This window comes from Pteropus medius, unplaced genomic scaffold, assembly GCF_902729225.1.
Source record: "Pteropus medius unplaced genomic scaffold, Ma_sr-lr_union100, whole genome shotgun sequence".
NCBI lineage: Eukaryota > Metazoa > Chordata > Mammalia > Chiroptera > Pteropodidae > Pteropus > Pteropus medius.
The window spans coordinates 19,984,102-20,004,244 of record NW_024340849.1 but is presented as its reverse complement, the minus strand read 5'-3'; the positions used below and the strand labels follow the sequence as shown (position 1 = coordinate 20,004,244).

The window sequence follows — 20,143 nt, the reverse complement described above, 5'->3', positions numbered from 1 at the left end:
TAATAACATGGTAAACAACTCAAATGGCTTTTTTTTAATGCTAGGAAAAATGTTCACCTTTCAATGGTGAAAGTACTGTTAACACAGGTAGAGAGCAAACAAGGTAAAAAGTGAAAGCACAGAGACACACACACATATATATATAAAAATTGACCAGAAATCACAGGACAGTTAAGCAATGTTTTCTTAAGTATGACTATTTTTTCTTTGTACTTTAAATAGACTAAAATATTTGGTGGGGGGAAATCAGTATTTCACAATTTTAAATTGAAAACCAGCTGTAATAAAGCCTCAGGTCATGTTTATGTAAAAAGAAAAAAAAAAAAAAAAGGAACCACATTGTACTTTTGACAATCATAGGATTAAAGCTTACAAAGAACACATCTACCATCTACATCACAGTGCACAGAGGACGCAGTCTCTGAGGACTACCACAGGGAAACAAGAACAGACTCTGCATCCATCATATTGCATTACAAAATTAATGCTGTATTAGAAAAATCTCACCTCCCATGGTCAGTGTTCCAGCTGGTAAGCACCTGAGGGTAGGCTATCAGAATCTGAGGACATTGCTCAGTCTGGATCAGGACATCCAGTTTGTTCACCTGCCACTGGCTGATGCACTTAATAATCTCAACACACCATTTACAAAGAATAAATATATAATATCACATTCTGGCTTCTTAAGCAGGATAGTCTGGGGAATGTAGTAGAGGAAAGAGCATCAAAGGCCATATTTTCCCTCAAGAGAGAAGAAATCCATAAAAGCACTCAATTTTCACTTACTGTGAAAAATGTAAATTTCAGATTACATTCAACTCTATAAAGACAGGACTTATACTTACATATACGCACAGGTTCTGAAAAACTTAGCTATGTACTTGACTCTTCTCTATTTCATTAAACCACCAGTTACCTTCCTTGGATCACTAGTGTTAGTCTCTCATCAGGTTGGTGCCAAGGGCAACTGTTATAAATCTCACATTCCATCCACAGTAATAAGTGATTGGAGGACACATATCTAAGTATCAGAATGTTGAAAGCCACAGGGCAGCTGAATTTAATCACGACTATTACAAAGTTTAAAGGAGTGAGGGTAAATCACAAGAATACCTACGGTGATCAGCAACTCCTGGGGTACTTGCAACTTTCTTGGGTTTATCAATGGAAGTCCTGCATCCAGGGAACCCCTGGCACACCAGGGCAGCTGCTCATCCTAAAACCACCACTCACTCCTCCTTCGGTATCACTAGAGAAAAGATAAGCATTTTCAAGAGCATAAGGCTACCTATGTGGGCATCAGTATTTTTAGGATACTTGCCAATGGCTAGTTCTTAGGAAGTCCATAAATATCTTACTTAACAGTATGCATTTTAAGAATAGTTGGTAGTACTTAAGCAAATTTGTGAGCAGTGCATGTGCATAAGTTCATCCTTGAAACCTGTTTTCAGACAAGTCCTCTAAAGGTTCTTCTGTTTTTGTCCAGTTATACAGTATTTTACTATCTTTTTGAGATTTTAAGAGCTAAATGAATAACTTAGCATTATATGATTTTTCATATATATATTTTGGTGAAAACATTTATTGCCAACTATGTCCCACATTCTTGTTTCAAATATTGAAGAGACCAACTGGAAATATTTCTCTCAGATTACAAAGGCCCTGAATTATGTTACTTTTAACTGTGTTCCACCAGAAGGTCTGACCTTGGGAAAAGACGGCAAAAAAGAATATTCTCAGATATGACCATTTTTATTTTGCCTACAATGCTGTGATCTAGTTCAACAAGTGCAGAACTACTTTCATCTTAATCTCTAAAGTTTTTCTTGTTTTGCCCTCTTGTATAAAAATGATTAGTGTCACAGCTTCACTATCACTAATAAAAAAGATACAAATAGTTACACCTTAAAAGGTCAGGGTCAAAAAAGCAAAAATGAAGCCTGAGGTATAGTTGGTCTAAGATATGACCAATTTGGGTTCAGTACTTTGCCAAGAAATAGGGTATAAAAAAAGATTTAATATCCATGCATGTTATTACCTACTTGCTACATATGTGGTAATTATTTCTCCCAATTTATTCTGTGTATATTAATTATATAAACCAACACAAGACTACATTCTTAAAGCAGGTACATACATTCAGCAGAAAAAGACCCCATTCTTTCTCATCAATATTCGTTTTAACAATATTTCTTTGTTTTAACAATTCAAGAAAGTGAATAATGAAAGTGACAAACATTTTCTTAGGGACTTATTCAGAAAAGGAAAATTCAATCTTTGGAAAAGAGACTTTAGCAAGATTTCTACTCCTCTAGACAAATGCTGAGAACCGACTATGCTACAGCATTGTAAAGGGTAGAACTTAATATAGAACTAGAAATGTGGCAAGTTATCTAGTGACTAACATTGTAAAATAGCCAAAAGCTTTAAAGCCACAGGGAGAAAGAAGAACAGTAGAGTGTGAAATGGAAAATGTTATTTTTGTAATTCTAAAACTTTACTTGTGTCCTTACATCAATATATTATGGATTTCATTGCTCAGTAAATTATCATCTTTAAGAAACAGGAAGTAAATCCCTACCTCCAACCAAAAAGAACTGGAAATTTTGGAGAAGAGCTTTTTCCTTTTTTTTTTTTTTTTGAGGGTAGGAGAACATCATTTTGGGGAAATTTTTTTGGAGAAAAATCTAAAAGTCCTTTGTGTAGAGTTAATAAATCCTTCTCACTCCCATCATCAGTGGCATTATTCTTCTAAGAGATCCTTACATCTCAACTAATGGTGAAATCTGGGGTCTTATGGACCTTACGGTAGCAAACCAAATGTCAATGAAATTAACTTAGGTTAATATACTCTATCTAGTCATATTCTCTGTGAATCAGAGATGGCCCTAAAAAGTTTAGAAAGTCCATTTCTGTTGAGTGCAACGAAGAAAGTCAGGTCTACACTATCTTCACGTTACCCTTAAATACAGGAGAATTTGACTTGGTAGTGGTACTTCCTGGGGTATCTTAAGCAGCAATTTGACACCAGGGGGAAAAGAATTAAGGGCAGGGGCAGGGAAACACAAATATTAAAAAGGAAGAGAAGAAAAAAGAGGAAAAAAAAAAAGAAAAAGAAAAAAGAAAAGAGTAAAGAGAAAAGAGGAAGTAAATCCTAAGCTAGTACCTTCCAGAGACCACTGCATGTATAATCATTTAATGAAGGGGTATATGGCAGATATATTTATTTGATGTTAATGAATTACAGTTATGATTCTTAATTGTCAAGCTACCTAAAAATGGCATATTAACTGAACTGCCAAATTAGGACTCTGGTGGAATAAAAATATTACTCTGATGGTCTGTCCATGAAAGGAAAATGTCTGCAAATAAATTAAGAACTTTTCACTGAGATCTGGAATTTAAACAACGGAAGCGTTCAACACTGCTAAGTGTATGCAGATAAATGACCCCTATGGCTAAGGTTCTTCTGCATGTACTTGTATGTATATATAAATCCATACATACACACTATATATTTCCTACTAAAAAGATTTAAGGCAGTTATGCTATATGTAAAGTTAGCTGTAATATCCAAGGTAAAACAGTTCCTATTTAAGAAATTATGTGAACACATTAGACAAGAAATTCTTTTCATAAAGACTACCACAAGGCTATCTCTAGTATAGTTCAGATTTCCTGGTTGAGGCAACAAACATAGGAATTCCATGCCAAGAGATAATTTGTCCCTCAATCCCCAAACATAAAAAGTAGTCTGAACAGACAAAATATTCATGAAAACCTGGAAAGAAAGATATAATAGGAACGCAACAGGATGATTCTGATGACTTCCAGAAGCCACACACTGTCATCATTACTCCTGATTGTACTAAATACAACAATCCAATATGCTCCAAGGTAGAAACAGGGCTAGAATTGTAGGCTGCGATTGCCATAATAATTCATAATTCTAAACATAAAACAGAATCTGATGATTTATGCTATTTGCTAGTCACAAAGATGTTTAACTGGACTTTCTCCTTTTAAGTGACTGACCAATCTGAACATCAATATTCATGGTGAAGAAGTTAGGACCCTGGGTATGAACAGCACCATCCTGTTTGGTCTTTAGTAAAATACAAGAGAGAGAGAAACATTCTGATATATGTAGATAAAACATGGTTGGCAAGGAGGAGGGAAACCAGCAAAACCACTAGGGACATATGTTGACAAGAGAAGGAGAGAAAGAACAAAATTCAGCCAATGAAGATGAAGGATTTCACAAAGTAAAACTCATGGAGGAAAGAAAATGCACCAATAATTTGTCACATCTAAACATCAATGTGTTAGATCAGAATAAAAGAAAATGTCATGTGTTGCTTATGTCCACAGACTACTTAGTTATCTAAAGAGATACTGAGGGGGTAGTCTGGAGGGGGCAAAATGTGAAACTGGGATGTTAAACTATGAAAGCAAAGACTGCACATAAGAAATTTTAAGTACAGTGAAGACTGTCTTGTTTTACCTTATATCTCACCATCAACCAGACCAAGCGGGTGCCTGTTACTGAATAAAGGCTCCAAGTATTTAGCTATTAAAAAAAAAAAAAGGATTAAAAAAAAAAAAAGGTCTTAAAGGTATATTTAGACAGCTTTTGGAAGAGGTAGAGAAATCAACTAGGTATATATACTTTTTATTTGATTTCAACTAGGTCAAGACCGGGCTGATTGTTTTTCACCTTTAAAGTTTTAGTCTTGATGAAACTGACAATAAAGGTACAAATAAAGTAAAATTAAAATAATTTTAACAAAGGAAAAAATCTGACAATGTTTAAAAGACAGATTGATCAAGCTAAACCAGATATGGTTTAAGGTAAAAATAAAAACTAGATATTCAACAATTTGCAAATATACACTTGGAATACAGAATAAGAGTACAGAACAAGAATATTCAGGTTTTAAGAAAAACTAGGCAGAAATCCTTCCAGTAAAGTGGTAAGTTCCAAAAGAGAAAGTAATCTTCACAATACTAAGCACAGCTTGAGGGTCAGGGCCAAATCTCAGTCATCTTTTTGTTACTCAATGTCTATCACAGTGGCTGGGTAAAGAATAGGCATTGATGAATGGTTACTGAATGACTGTGTATCATAATGCAGAATCAGTGTAATTGAAACATAGCCAGGAAAGTATCTTAAAGCAGGATGAGACAAGAACACAAGCAGTGTTATTCCAAAAGGTGGGCTGAAATCCAGTTGTTTTCTAATCTTAACCAGTAGTTATGACTTTTCAGACTTATTTTTAAAGCAATGAAACAAACAAAGTCTATGTATTACTCCAACGTAGAATAAAAATGAAGCTGCCACTGGTGAGATCAAAGTCAGTGGGGACATAACACCAGCCTCCTATTTCCTAAGCCAGCCCTAAGGTGTGTCTCTATGGAATCTACTGTGAAAGCTGCCATTCATCTTAATGTGATTGCATGGTCATTCAGTTCTCATGTTGTAAACTGAGGAAATTACCAGCACCGTGAAAGAGAAATTCTAAATAGTGTTGCTAATTTAAATAAAGACAAATTCAACAGAGAGGACATCTCATCACTTAGAAGAATGTAAACGATCTTATAAAAGGGGGAGAAAACGATCAACATAATTAGGCCACAGTAGACAAAAAAGAATGTAAAAACAGCATTAAAAAGCAAATAAGGAAAAAAGTCGCTGGTTGGAATTACTATTTGGACACTGCAGATGCTCTTTCGTTGAAATATTCCAAAAAATCTGAATTGTGGATAGCCCAGGAAATGGCTGTGTATTTCTACCTGAATGTGAAGAAAAACAAAGAAATGTTTTTTGGGTTCATCATCTTCATAAGAAGAAACTCTGGGGAGGCACTGCTTAAAAACATTTTTATCACTAATGTAAAACAGGTTAATTTTGCCTCTCTGTTAACTACAGTAGTCCCCCACTTATCCACAGTTTCTTACTCCTGGTCTACCGTAGTACAGAAATTCCATAAATAAACAATTTTTTTTAAAAAAAGCAAATGTATAACCATGACCACTGAACATAGTCACACAACTGTAGTCAGCACCATGAAGTAACTGCTCGACAGGTTAAACTGCTCAATACAACAGGTGTTTCCTAAGAGTTGAGTCCCAGCTTCATATTGTATGGAAGAACCCCACCATAACTGTAGAGCTGTAATCCACTACTGAAATGCTATAGTTGGCATTGCTTCACTTAACATATCAATGCAAGAATAACTTCCAGGACCTTCCACCACTTTAAAAGTTGTTCCCCAGAACTGTTCCCTAACATCACTACAAGTAAACACCTCCGAAGGGCAGAGGCTCCACTGGTTTATCTCTAGCAGATCTGACAATGCTAATACCTGGGACATTTACTCAAATCATAACATGGATTGCAGAAGTAGTAATTAGTGGGCAGCAGGAAGTCTGGAAGCAAGCAGCCAGACACTGCAATGGTAAAAACTTGCCCAAGGCAGATTTAAAGAAAGGGTTGTTAAATTAAATAGTATTGACCTGGTGCAAATGACAAACTTTTTACAGCAAGGGCTTGAAGAAGAAGAAATATTACTGAGAATGACACATGAAACAGTTTATCACAAAATAAGGCCACCTTCAACTATTATAAATTGTAGAATCATTCTGATCCTCAAGATTGGATCTGTATAGAGGTTTCGTATAAAGCATTCAAACCTAATAATGAGTTTCCTTTAAAATGAGCCTTTGCATTTGATGCCATTCTCTTTGCCAGGAATGCCTAGCTCCCCTGGCTGTCTGTGTGGCTTGCTCCTTTCTCATGCCAACTGTTAGCTCAAGCATCATTTCCTTAGAGAAGCCTTCCCTCTGTTATGCTCTATCACAGTACCCTGTTTATCTCCTTCATAGAAAAAGAAGCTGATTAAGGGTTATAGTAACTACTGTCTCAGCAAAGGCGGGGACCGTATCTGTCTTGTTTACCTTTACCCAAAGGTTAAGAAAGTTCCTGGCACATATAACAAGTGAACAATAAATATTTGTTGAATGAATAAAAAATTACTATACCAAGTTTACATACATGTATACATGAATATTCGAAAATGTGGAAAATCTAATAGAAAACAACCAAATGCCGAATGTATTAAAAATGACACTTTGTAGAGACATATGAATATGGTTTCAAAAAAACAAGTACCTAAGGTATTTATCTTCAAAAACATGAAAATTTACTAGAAAGGGATGAGGAGTGGGTTAATTTTCATTTCTACTGAGATGCAAGCAAGAAATATTTAAACACAATGAGTTGAAATTAGACATAGGATTGTGTGCTGCAGAATAGACGACCAACGGAGACTCTGGCATCTCCTCCCACTGCAGAACAAAATGTGGTTGGTTCTAACAGCCATATACTCACGATTAGTTAAGAACAGCCCAGACTCTAGGTAATTATAAGCTTAAAAAGTTGCTTCTCTCCCAATTTTTAAAATTCTGAATTCATAATTATGTAAAACAAAGATTTTATAAATTGAATACAACATAATTTAAAAACAGACGGCCCTTATCTGCTGATCGTACCTCAGCATCACTTTTCTAGGTGTTTTGCAAAAGCAGTTACATTTACAAAAGGTCCATTCATAACAATATGGTAACTAAAGCAAATGAAACTCAAAGAGCACTAGATCTGCTATGGAAATATTTTAAAATACCTTTTTAAAAAGGGTGTTTATATCTATAGATTGGCTTTTTAAAAAAGGACAATATACTGAAATAACTGTAGCATATCCCTGAAAATAATTATACTGCCACCTGTGCATTTTTATGAGATGTAAGGATAAATTAATAGACTGTGAGGTCACATAAGTCAATTATTATCTGTTGAAATCTGGTGCAAGAAAAAGCAACTTACTCCATATGAATTCTTACTGTACCCCAGAATCAACTGGTGCTGGCATTATCAGTGCCACCTTAATGGCAATGGATGTCATGCTACGCTGTTTTGGTATCACGGCAAAAGTAGAAATAAAGAAGAGGTTTGGAAAGATTTTCTACAAGGCTTCCTTGTAATGAGATTTAGCAATAAACAAACAAACAAGAATGAATGTTTAAGACCCACTGAACACATTAAGGTCAAAGATTTCAAAAGTTAATCCACTTTTCTTCCCCCAAGAGTTTATTTTTGGTAAAAGGCAGAAAAATTAGTTTTTCTACAAGGGAAATCTGCTTCTAAATGATAATTTGAAAATCTTGATATATATTATATATTAAAAAAGACACACAAAAATAACGGAGAAGTGGGAATAACAGATTAGGTACTGTAACTTTATAAAGGCTTGCCTAAATCAAGAAGCAGCACACACACGCCTAATTTATGCAAACTAAAAATGTATATAAACAGCACAATACTGTGATACTGGATCATGATACATTAACTGTACACATAACTACTACTGTTATTAATAAACCTTTGGGACACTCAGTTTTATGCCCAACAAGACATCAGTAAGTCTTTAAAATCTTCTCCTCCTTTATGGAAGGGTATTTCTAGACACTAATTTTCCCATCTAATATTCGAGTATAGGAAATCGATTCCACAAGGTGCTTAAATTGATGAGACCTCAAGTGCTGTTTTCTAGCTTGAATTTTTGGATAGTAAACAGTCCATGGGGACCACACACAAATACTATGACAGAAGAGTTGTTACATTGTCTTTTGATGGGATTTGATTGGTGATGAAGCTTTATGACATGCTTGAGCAACGCACTGAAGGGGATCCCATCTGAGTTAATACTTTGTCCAACCACTGTAGAGGTCCATTCAGATGAAGTTCAATCCAGCAAGGAGTGCTCGTTACCGTCTGCCTTCTGTTTAAAAGAATACAAGAGAATAATTATGAAATGAAAAGAACATGACTAAGTTTAGCTACATGAAATAAGAATTTAGATAAAAGGTTGTATATACTGAAACCAAATTTCTTTTGAACATGTATTAAGTCTAAATATCTGATTAATGATTTTGAAAACTGCTTAATCCTCAGTCTAACGAAGTATTACCAATGACTTTTAAAGAGATACATAAAAAACATTTTTTGCCCCTCAAAAAAATTATTTACCACCCCAAATGGGACACCTGTATGAAAGAACGCAGTCACTGTTAATAATACGCCAGAGAACAGGACATCAAACCAAACCAGGGCTGTCCTAAACTAATTGAAGCATACAGTCACTCTACTTATTAATCAACCACATAAGATATTCAACTACCAAATGAAGTTTAAGTGGAACAGGGTTCAAATTTAAACTATACCAAAACAAAGGAGAATTGTGACCCTAGCTTATCACAGATTTGTATAGTTCAACATTCCCTGCCAAGGCCAATGAGCGACATCCCTTTCAGCAACATCGCACAGGTTTTTAATAAGAAACACCTTTAGTATTTCAACAAAATGGATTACTCTCTGAGAATCATTAATTGTTCAATGACATCTGTCACTTCCACCTACTGATTTAGCTTTGTCTTACTTACTATATAAAGTAAGTCAGTAAGTCTGCTTGCTTCTTCAATGTGATAACCCTTCGAACATGAAAAAAGGCTACTCTCAACACTTCATCTTCAAGCAACACATGCTCAACAGAATTTAAAACTATTCCAAGGATGTGGTTTTCTGCAGCAGATGGTGTCAATGCCCCACTATACCCTTCAGATTTTTCAGTGTTCTCTATATAACTTCCAACTGCAGGCATCTGTATTTATCTGTCTGAGAACGTCTCTGCTTTGTCCACGTGTAGCAGGCTGGAAGTGCCAGGAAATTAATATCCTCAGGAGCAACAAATGACACAGGAATTGGCATTTAAATGCCCAGTTTCTTTCCCTCTGGGTGAGATAATTTTGTATGTTCTTTACTTTTTTCCAAAGATTTCCTAAGGGAATAACCTAGTGACCCACCCACTATACTAGATTGCTTAATAATGGTATTGGCTGCCTTCCTTCCCCCACTTCACTTCCCTACCTCCTCCTTCCTTACCAGTGTTTCCTCCATTTCCTGAACAAACTCTGCACTTGAATCCTTGTCTCAGGGTCTGAGACACACACTAAGACATTTTGATATATGATCATTCCTAAAACATGACACACGGAATTTAACACAACAGTCTCAAATCTGCCTTATTTTGATTTAGATACTGTATAGTGGTCTACGCAGCTGAAAATTGCAGTGGCACACTTCACAAGTTGTCCCACATTATCCATGAGGTACAGGCAAGACTGACCCTTTCTCATCTTCCCCTCCATTTTTTTGTGTGTGTGTGTGTTTTCTTCTTCACATAAAGCTTCTCTTGCCTTCCATCTCTCCCTCAGATGAGGCCTTCTGCAGTAATTTTTGCCAAGATCTCTTTTAATTTTGATTTTGCCATCTGCTGAATTCTGGATAATTCCCAGTTTGTTTTCAATCATATCCTTTTATTACTACTTTAGTTTAACCTTCAGGAATAAATTCTTAATCCAGGTCACTGAAAGGTAGAAATAGATTTAAGAAGGCTGTCACTGTACTTATTTGGGCACAAAAATGCACTTGAAGCATTATCCATCCCTAACTGTTTAGTCACTCCGGTACTGATTCACTTATTTCTCAATAAAATATGAATTCTTTACACATCTATATTTCCTGTTTATTACATTCCTGATTTTTATGCTGGGAATCAAGCTGGAATTAAAGAAATGGGAAAATAGTTTTAGAACTCTACCTTCTCTGCTCCAGTGTCATTAAGGTAAAGTTCCTGGTAACTACACACGGTTCTCAGATATACGGGTTTCTGATGTTATTTTGATCTGTAAATTTTCAAGGGAACTACTTTACTATCCAAAACAGATGTACCTGACTTCACAGCCATAAAAACATACTGTGTATTACTGCTTCTTGTAATTACAGATTTTAAGTTATCTCTGGGTTAATGAATGGCAGAGTCCACAGTGAATGAAGGCAGTATCTCTCTCCCCCAATTAAAACTGCTCTTAGCAGATGACCTATAGATATACATGTAATTCTCCTTGACCTACGCTGTTCATATTTAATTCCACTGAATTTATAACATGTTCTGCAACATTCCAATCTTCTAAAGAAAAAAAAAATCTGACCTGTGACCTAAAAACTTGATATCAGATAGTACCATTTGAATCTAATTTTAAAATCAACTCTGGTCGATTCAAGTCCAAAGGAAAAAAGGAACTCAGCATTCTTTAAAGGTATCATATGTTAAATGGGAATAATTAAAACAGCACTACAGAAAGATACAAAACGATTATTCTACTACTATAATTTGGACAAAAGAATAATGTCTTCATTCTGGGATATAAATGTATTACACAGAATATATTTTTATATATTTTATATATTTTTATAAAAGTATTCAACCAGAAGACCTCAAATCTCATCTCAAAAGTCATACACCTTACAAAACTTGTTTAAGATAGGGAAGAAGGGCCCAAATTACTCAATAAAACAGGAATACCATTACTATATGAATATCTTCTTAAGCAGACATTCAGAGAGTAAGCAAAGAGTTAGAGAAAGACTAAGTATTTTACTTGTAGTTCTATTCTTTAATATGCTGAGAATATCTTCCTTTTCTTTGACATGGAATTCCAATCCACCGTAATCTACCTTAACCCCTGATGACAAATTCGCTTTTAAAAAACTCAATTATGTAACTATTACCACTATATTTAGAAAAGAGGTTAAGAGTCAAGGAGAGCTCTCCACCACTTACAATGTGTCCTTGGGCAAATTATCAAATATCTTGTAAGCCTACTTTGAAATAAGTAGTATTAGTTTGAATCATTTATTTACAAAGATTGTAACCTTATAAAGAAAGGATAACAACAGAAAACAGAAATTCTTAGCCAGGTTGAAAGGCAATTAAAACACACCATAGTGCTTGGCACCTAACAAGTATCCCCTTCTAATACTATAGATTCAGTAATAGGTTCCACCTCTTAACCTTATATTCAGATGGTCTCCACATATTTGCCCAGCCTTATTCTTTTGTATTTCCTATACTCCAAGCAAACTGAACTAGTTTATTGCCAGGATCATCACTTCCCACCCCTTCAAACCTATGACTATTATGTATCTTTTAGAACCTAGATCATGTGCCATCTCCACCAGAAGCCTCCCTGAGCCCCAGTGAAAACGTTTCTCCTTCCCTGAACTGACATAAACCTTCTAATATATCCTTTTTACATTATTTAACACTCTGCATTATGTTACAGTGCATGTCCATACATGTTTCAATTCTATCTTCTATAATGCCAGCACAGGAATTAGCAAGTTTTGAACCTAGAGGCCTCCGATTTTCTTTTGTTATTTTACATAAAGATCTGCTGACTCCATAACTTCAACGAAAATAGATACATGTGAACTCCAGAGGACACAAAGAATGGAAGAAAAAAGATTTATACTGTGGAAACTTAAGAAGTGAATATGTATTTCATACCGGTATTCTGCTCCCCACCCTTTCACAAAACTCATTCTTATGGTGCACATTCTAGTTAGTTGATACACGGCTTCAAAACCCTGATTAACAGACTGAGCCAGAAGAGCAGCAAATTCTTGGTTGTTGAAGATCTTCAGATTACAGCCTATGATTGAAAAAAAGTAAAAGAAAATTGTGTAAAGAGTATCATTGTAAGAAAATAATTTTAAAAAGGCTACAGATATTAGACTACGAGCATGCAAATCATCTTCTAAGTCCTATAAATTAACAACAACTACAAAAACTCAAGAAGTTGATAAGATAGGTTTATTTACATTGTTGTATCCATACCTGGTGGAATTTTACACACTGTTGCAGGGTGCCAGCCGTATCTCTGATTACAATTGGGGCTCTGCACAAAGATTGCACTATCACTTAGGCACTCAGCAAAAACTTCCCCACCTATGTAATATAAGCGCACGCCTCTTCCTAAAACAAAATACATATGGGATTAGTTTTATAACATTTACTATTTCAGCATGACTCCGGAAGAGTCTTCTTGAAGGAATACTAAAATGACATAAGGTATTTAGATATTTTCCATAGCTGTGCTTCTCCTAGGTCTAACTTTGAAACATACCAATGGGTATTTTTCCAAGTATTTTGTAACAATGATTTTATGGATTTGTAAAAATAATACATGCCTGTCAAAAGTATTTAAACAACATAGAAAGTGCATAGACAGTAAAATACAACTTTTCATACAAATTATTTATTATTTTAAAATAAGTAAAAAAAATTGAGGTAATTTTAAAGCAATTAACTAATGTTTGGAAAAACATACCTTCATTATAATAAATATAAATAGATCCCACTATGGTTAAGGAAAAAAGGTAATAAAAATCATGAAGAGGTTAAAGTCATTTAAAACTACATATTATTGTGACAATCAAATCCTTAGATATATAAGCAGAATTAGGTAGGAAAAAAATTATATATTTTTTATATATTTTATATATATATTTTATATATAAAATTATATATTTTAACAAAGCTCTTTCAGAATTTGACAAATCAAATACACATAAAATAGAGAAATAAGGATTAAGGCAAAGTTCTAAGATAACACTTAAGATTCTCACCCCTGGTGTGCATACATCTTCTCTATCATTCCACCACTAATCTAGGTGCTGCTGTTAAGGAATTTTTCAGATGTAATTAAGGTCTCAAATGAGACCTTAGATGACCTCGACAAAAGGGAGATTATCTTTGGTAGGCCTAACTTAAGCAGGTGGTATCCTTTAAAAGGGACTGGGCTGTCCTAGGTAAAATTGATTCAAAGTGTGAGAGGGAATCAACGCAAGAGATGCTCCACTGCTGACTATGAAGATGGAGGAGGCCATGTGGCAAGGAATGCAGGTGGCCTCCAGTTGCTGAGAGCAGTTTCCAGCTGACAGTCTGCAAGAAATTAGGATCTTAGTGCTACAACTTCAAGGAAGTGAACCAATCAGCTTGGAAGAAGACCTTAAGCTCTAGATGAGAAGCCAGCCCAGATGACATCCTGATTTCCCCTTGTTAGGCCTTAATGAGATTCTTAAGCCATATCTGGACTCCTGCCCCACAGAGACTGTGAGATAATAAATTTGTGTAGTTTCAGGCTGGTAAGTGTGTGGTTATATTATGCAGTAAAAGGAAACTAATAAAACAACCTATAAGCCAGATTTAACACATAAACGTAGAACCTGATGTCCTGGTTCTTATGACTGCAGAAAAAAATCATGTACTGACCATCATGAAAACATTAAGTCCAAAAATTGGACATTTTTCCGGCTATAGTCTCTGATCAAAACCACCCCATGAACTAGAAATCAAAAGTAAAAAGATGATCCAATAATTACAGCAATCTAAAAATTTGCAGAGAAGTGAATAGGGTAGAGGAAACCTCCTATTAAATTTTTATGCACAACCCCGAATAAAATACAGAAAAAAATCAGAACTATTTTAGTTAAAATAGGGTGGATATTCAGAAGCCTTCTTTACCTACAAGATATCTTCATACCTTAAGAAGGATTATACAAAATTTATATGTCAAGCGAGATTTGAGAAATTCAACACGAAGCCAAGAAACAGACCTCTCAAGTACTTAACTCTCTGCAGAATCACATCTTTTTCGTGATCAGCATTATTTCTCACAGGAGGTAATGGTTCATTAAACAAAAACAGAAACAAACTACTGCTAAAAGAAGTTACATTAAGGTGATTGAGAACTATGTTCAGTTACATCAATGGTGCTCAAAACTTTTTTTTTTACCTACCCCATAGTCAAAAAGTATACTGATGACCTCAAAGAGTTTTTGTTTATGTGGCTTATATCTATGGAAACTTAGCATATTAGATATTAAAACTGAGATTCAAAACATTTATTAATTCATTTAAGAAATCAAAATAATAAACCTACCACATATTAATATAAATAACATGTTTATGAAAATAACTCTATTTTCCAAAGCAAAAAAATTAGTGATAAGAGTAGCAATGTTTTATATTTTTGCAAATCTCTTTAACATCTGACTTAACCGAAGAAGGCTGCTTCTCACCAGAGTCTACATTTAATCTCTTGCAAGATCATAAGCCATCTAACCTCTCAATACTTCACTGTATACTAGTGAGAGAATGGCAGTGAAAGAGGCAAATAACATCCTAGCACCATTATGAAAATAGTTTTGACCTCACAAGCTTGCTGAAAGGGTAGTGGGACTACCATATTTTGAAGTCCTCTGAATTATTTTTTGGACAATAATAAATGGTAGTTGTTTTAGGTATCTTACTTCAGATAGATAGTAAGATTTGATTTAATATATTAACTCACTGAAGAAGGAACACACTAGAAGATGTAAACAAACAAAAAACTGATCATTTGTTAAAATTATAATCCTAAAATCTAAACATGACAATTTTCTAACTGGTATATAGAGGCTCAATAAAGTTATTTTAACACATATTAAAGGACTTTCCAGTATCAAGAGTGACAAATAAAGATAAACTGAAGAGTTTGCAGACGGAAGGATCACATCACCATGATCTATTAAAAGCAGTAAGCTGTGCACTTAAACTGAGAGAGAAGGCAGGCTTTTTTTTTTGCATACAATCTCTTGATGTGGTAAACCACATAATGCTCACATTATGAGCATATGGCATTGGTTTTTCACACACACACACACACAAAAACATACCTATATGTCTTCTTGTCATTTCTACTGTAGCATTTCGGTTGACATTGGAGAGTAAACCTAAGCAGAATCTCTCTGAATTTGATGGATCTGTGAAGCCGTCTACAGTGAGTGAGGGCTGTGATGCATGGAAGGTCTCTCCAACCCTCTGGTTTAATTCATAATATGCTATTGAACACCAAAATGCAGGTTCTGAATAAGTAACTGGCTGCAAATCTGGGGGTGGGGGGGGGAGAAAAACCCAATCCCATAAGAACAAGAAATGTTGTGTGAACAATTCGAGCCAAGAATAGATTGAATATCATCATCTTCACATGCTTTATGCCAGCCTACAACTGGCACAGCTCAGGAAGTAGACTTAACATCTATAACACGAACTCCAGTTTCCATAGATCAAACCAGATTTTCAATTTCCCCCATATCATGAACTCATCCAATCTTCAAACATCTTTAGACTTTATGGTGGATCATTTGATCTCCTAGTAGTTTTACTCTAGTTCCTGTTCAAATATAAAACTACCATAGGAAAGCAAATCAACTTGCTTAATAAAGCTAATTTTTGGTAGGATGAAGTAGAATAAAACTGGAGCAAAGATGGAGTCAAAAGCCAGAAGAAGAAGAATAACAGGATACAAAATATGACACACTTTTGACATTTGTCTATTTTAACATAAGATGCTAAGTAGTTACTCTAGTTACAAAATCCCCGCATACACAAGAAACAAAAAGTAATAAAACACAGAGAGTATGCAGGAAGAAACAGAATATGGAATCCAAAGAATCTACATTTCATGGGAAAACTAAAATCGCATGAATTTGATTTCTATAATTTTGATTAAAATACATAAGGAATATCATGAAAAAATTGACAATTTTTTAGAATTCTGAATGTGTCAACTGAAGAGAAATTGTGAAGTAATTTATAAAGTAAAATAAAGACCAAAAATAAACTACAGAATTTATATACACATACATACATATACATGCATACATATCCCCCATACCACATGAACATATTTGTGATATATGTGTATATATATTTATACACATACTTCTTGTATTAATTGCTATTACGAAATATATAACAAACGTACCCATAAAAAATCTAGCCATAATAGGTCATAAAATTTTCCATGAATAAAGAATTTGATTTCCATGAACAAAAAGGTTGTTAGTTTCTTACACTATGTGCCAGCAGAAAAGAGTTTTAGTAAAATTGAGGAACATTACCAATATCATTTTTAAAAGGCATTAGTATGAACAATCACTTGAACTTGATTACTGATTGGGATCCCTTTCTCATATATGGGAAAAATGAGTAGAGAGAGCATTTAAGTAAGTGATATAAAAACAGTGGGGGGAAAAGTATTTGCAACTTACCCAAACTATGATTAACAGGGGAAAGAGTAGTAGGAGATAGTTCTGCTGGAGATCCTGAAACGAAAGGATTCAGTTTAAAGATAGATGTCCAAGTATTTCCAGAACTTCTGACCAAATAATAACAAAACTAGCTGTAACTAATGATCACAAATAACACACAGGTAATTTATATCTCAAGAATTCAAAATATATAACTGCTTTGAGTGTAATTTTTGAGGTTTCAAGATATAAAAGGTAAAAAAGAGTATAAACAGTCTTGGCTTCTAGCCACCCAGTTCCCCTTCTCAAAGGCATCCAGTGTATCTTTCCAGAACTATTCTATGAACCATACAAATATATTCTGTTCTGTGTCCTCTGCTGTTTACATACAAATGATAACATAGTTTTGAACTTTGCTTTTATACTACTTACTCTACAGAGATGTTGTCGTTTCCTTATTAATTACTTATCTATATATTAGCTGTATAAAATTATGTTATGGTATATTGTGATCCCATACTGATCAATACTCAGGCTAATCTTGCAAATTCTGCATACTTTCAATCAATTATAATCATAGACTCTTAAAAGAGAAATTGCCAGGTCAAAGAGCTGTGGTTCTATAATTCTGTTAATATTGTCATCTATAGAGGTTGTACCAGTTTGCATTCCCAGTAACAAAAATAGTGAGGGTATGCTCATGTGTTATTGTTGATAGGTGAGAATGTGATCTTAACAAGTATAGTTTTAATCAGTATTGCTCTATGACACTGAGCAGCTATAGACTCATTTCTATTGTGTGTCCTTTCTGTTCTTTTAGTCTGTTCTCTTTTTTTGTTTATTTTTCTATCAAGGTGTTGATTACTTTTCTCACTAAATTATAGAAGGCTCTTTATGTGTTAGGGATATTAGTCCTTTCATGGTATAGGTTGCAAATATTTGATTATTTGTCTTATAACTCTTCATCCTAATTTTGATTAAGCCGTATTTAAAAAAACTTTTATGTGATATAATTTATCCATCATTTTGGGGTGTGTCACAGTGGTGACAGCAGATCTTGTCTCACTCTTAATTTAAAGGGAATATTCTAGTATTTTCCCATTAAGTATAATGCTGGCTTTGAGGATGAGAGACAACATTGCTTATTTAGAATTTCTGCAACAATAATCTCAACTGGCCAGTGCAATGTAATGCTGCCTCATAAAGACAATCTAGAAGCTATGTGTCTATGCTCTGCAACAATTTAAATAGCATTTTAATAACACCTTCGTTAATAGTTGTGTAGAATTCCTGTGTTAAACTGTAGTTAACAATTTTCTAGAGTTTAAAACATTTCTGTTTCTTCTATGAAAGTTGACTAAGATAGCTCTATTTTCTCGCATCAGTTCTGGTAAATTATATTTTCTTAGAAAATTATGCATGTCTTCCAGTTTTAGGGAAACAAGATAAATCTAATCAAGAAAATAAGGGGGAGGGGCACAAATACAAGAGAAAAGGAAGGTACAACCACAGACACAGAAGAATAAAACAATGAGACACTACTTCACTCAATTCCATGCAACTAAATTTTACAACACGTTTGTTGTAAATGTTGTTAAATGATCACATAACAATAATAGGATAAGTTTTGCTGTCTGATCATCATTCTCTACACATTTTGGAAAAGTTATCTAAAAATACAAGCTTCAAATATACAGCATGGTGTAGATGTAGAGTAAGACAGGTCAAACAGACCCTCCTCTCCAAACCATTATAACCACGACAATAAAATACCAGGCAACACAGGTGAAATGGCAACTCTCAGACAAAACTGATGAATCAAAAATAGAGAACAGGTGATAATTATTTTTTAGAAGAGAGAACAGTCTTCCATAACAAAATTAAGCTCTTATGTTCTTTTTTTGTTCCTCATTTTGAAAAATCTGTTGGCAAGTCACAACAGGTACAACTAAGAAAGGTCAAAATATATTTAGAACAATGAACTAAAATTCACTGCTGTTTCCTGAAGCTGATATAAAATAAACAAAGCCACTATTAGAAATGGAGGAAACTGCCTAATTTTTCATCATTTAACTGTTTTTCCTCTATCAAATACTTCTCAGAAGTGACTAATATAGTCATAGTTCATTTAGATTAATAGTTTAGTCAGATGTGATAAAATTATAGATGACAAAAAGGTTCATTATAATCATATATAAAATTTTTTAAAGTTAAATTAAGCTAATAATTTATTAGCTAAAAGTAGTTTTTAGAAACATTTTTTTAAAACAGAGGTAGGTTAATTGGTAATTAACCTATTAGTTATTCATATATTCATGCTGCTACTGAAGTCTGGGACTTCCTGTTATGAGAAGTAAAAAATATCCTATTTAGCTAGTTTCAATCAGTGGTTTCTGTTACTTGCAGCTAAAACATCTAGAGAAATCCTTGTGTTGGTATCTTTGCATACAAATTCTATATTACTCTCTAGTATTACTCTCTAGTACTCTCTAGTATTTTATATACAACCAATCTAAAACAACACGAGACATGCAAAGAAATAGGAACAACTGACCCATAATCAAGAGATAAGAGTCAACAGAAGCAGACTTACATATCAACCAGATACTGGAATGATCAGAGAAAGAGTTTAAATGGAAATTATAAAACTGAAAAACAGATTATCTGAAATGAATTCATGGGCAGAACAAAAGTTAGACCCACATATACGTTATCACTTGATTTTCGACATAGAAGCCAAGGTAAATCAATGGAGGAAAAAAGGTCTCTCCAATAAATGGTGTTAAAACAACTGGACAAATGTCTATTGAAAAGGTATGAAGAGCGGAAATGATAAATATGGAGGCAGAGTAGTCCCTTCCTTATTCGTGGTGTCACTTTTCTCAGTTTCAGTTACCTGCATTCAACTGTGATCTGAAAATATTAATGGAAAATTCCAGAAATAAACTATTCACAAGTTTTAAATTGTGTGTCATTCTCAGTAGTGTGATGAAATCTCATGCTGTCCCACTCTGCCCCACCTAGGATGTGAATCGTCCTTTTGTCCAAATGAAAACACTATATATAGTGTATCCATACTATATGTGCTACCCGCTCATTAGTGACTTAACA

At 34.3% G+C, this 20,143-nt stretch overlaps 1 protein-coding gene across 5 annotated transcripts in view; it reads right to left on the bottom strand.

The window, feature by feature from the left end:
- Window positions 1–2,484: 2,484 nt before the first annotated feature.
- The window catches only part of SMAD2 (SMAD family member 2), a 74,519-nt gene continuing 56,860 nt past the window's right edge, over window positions 2,485–20,143 (bottom strand). For 4 of the 5 annotated variants that reach the window (XM_039842146.1, XM_039842129.1, XM_039842152.1 and 1 more), the window contains 5 exons: window positions 17,054–17,107; window positions 15,677–15,889; window positions 12,795–12,932; window positions 12,465–12,609; window positions 2,485–8,837 (listed from right to left, as the gene is read on the bottom strand). In XM_039842146.1, coding sequence (XP_039698080.1) covers window positions 8,714–8,837; window positions 12,465–12,609; window positions 12,795–12,932; window positions 15,677–15,889; window positions 17,054–17,107 — 674 coding nt within the window. In that variant the 3' untranslated portion in view covers window positions 2,485–8,713. The remainder of the gene's footprint in view (window positions 8,838–12,464; window positions 12,610–12,794; window positions 12,933–15,676; window positions 15,890–17,053; window positions 17,108–20,143) is intronic. The other variant, XM_039842136.1, reaches the window with a different exon arrangement.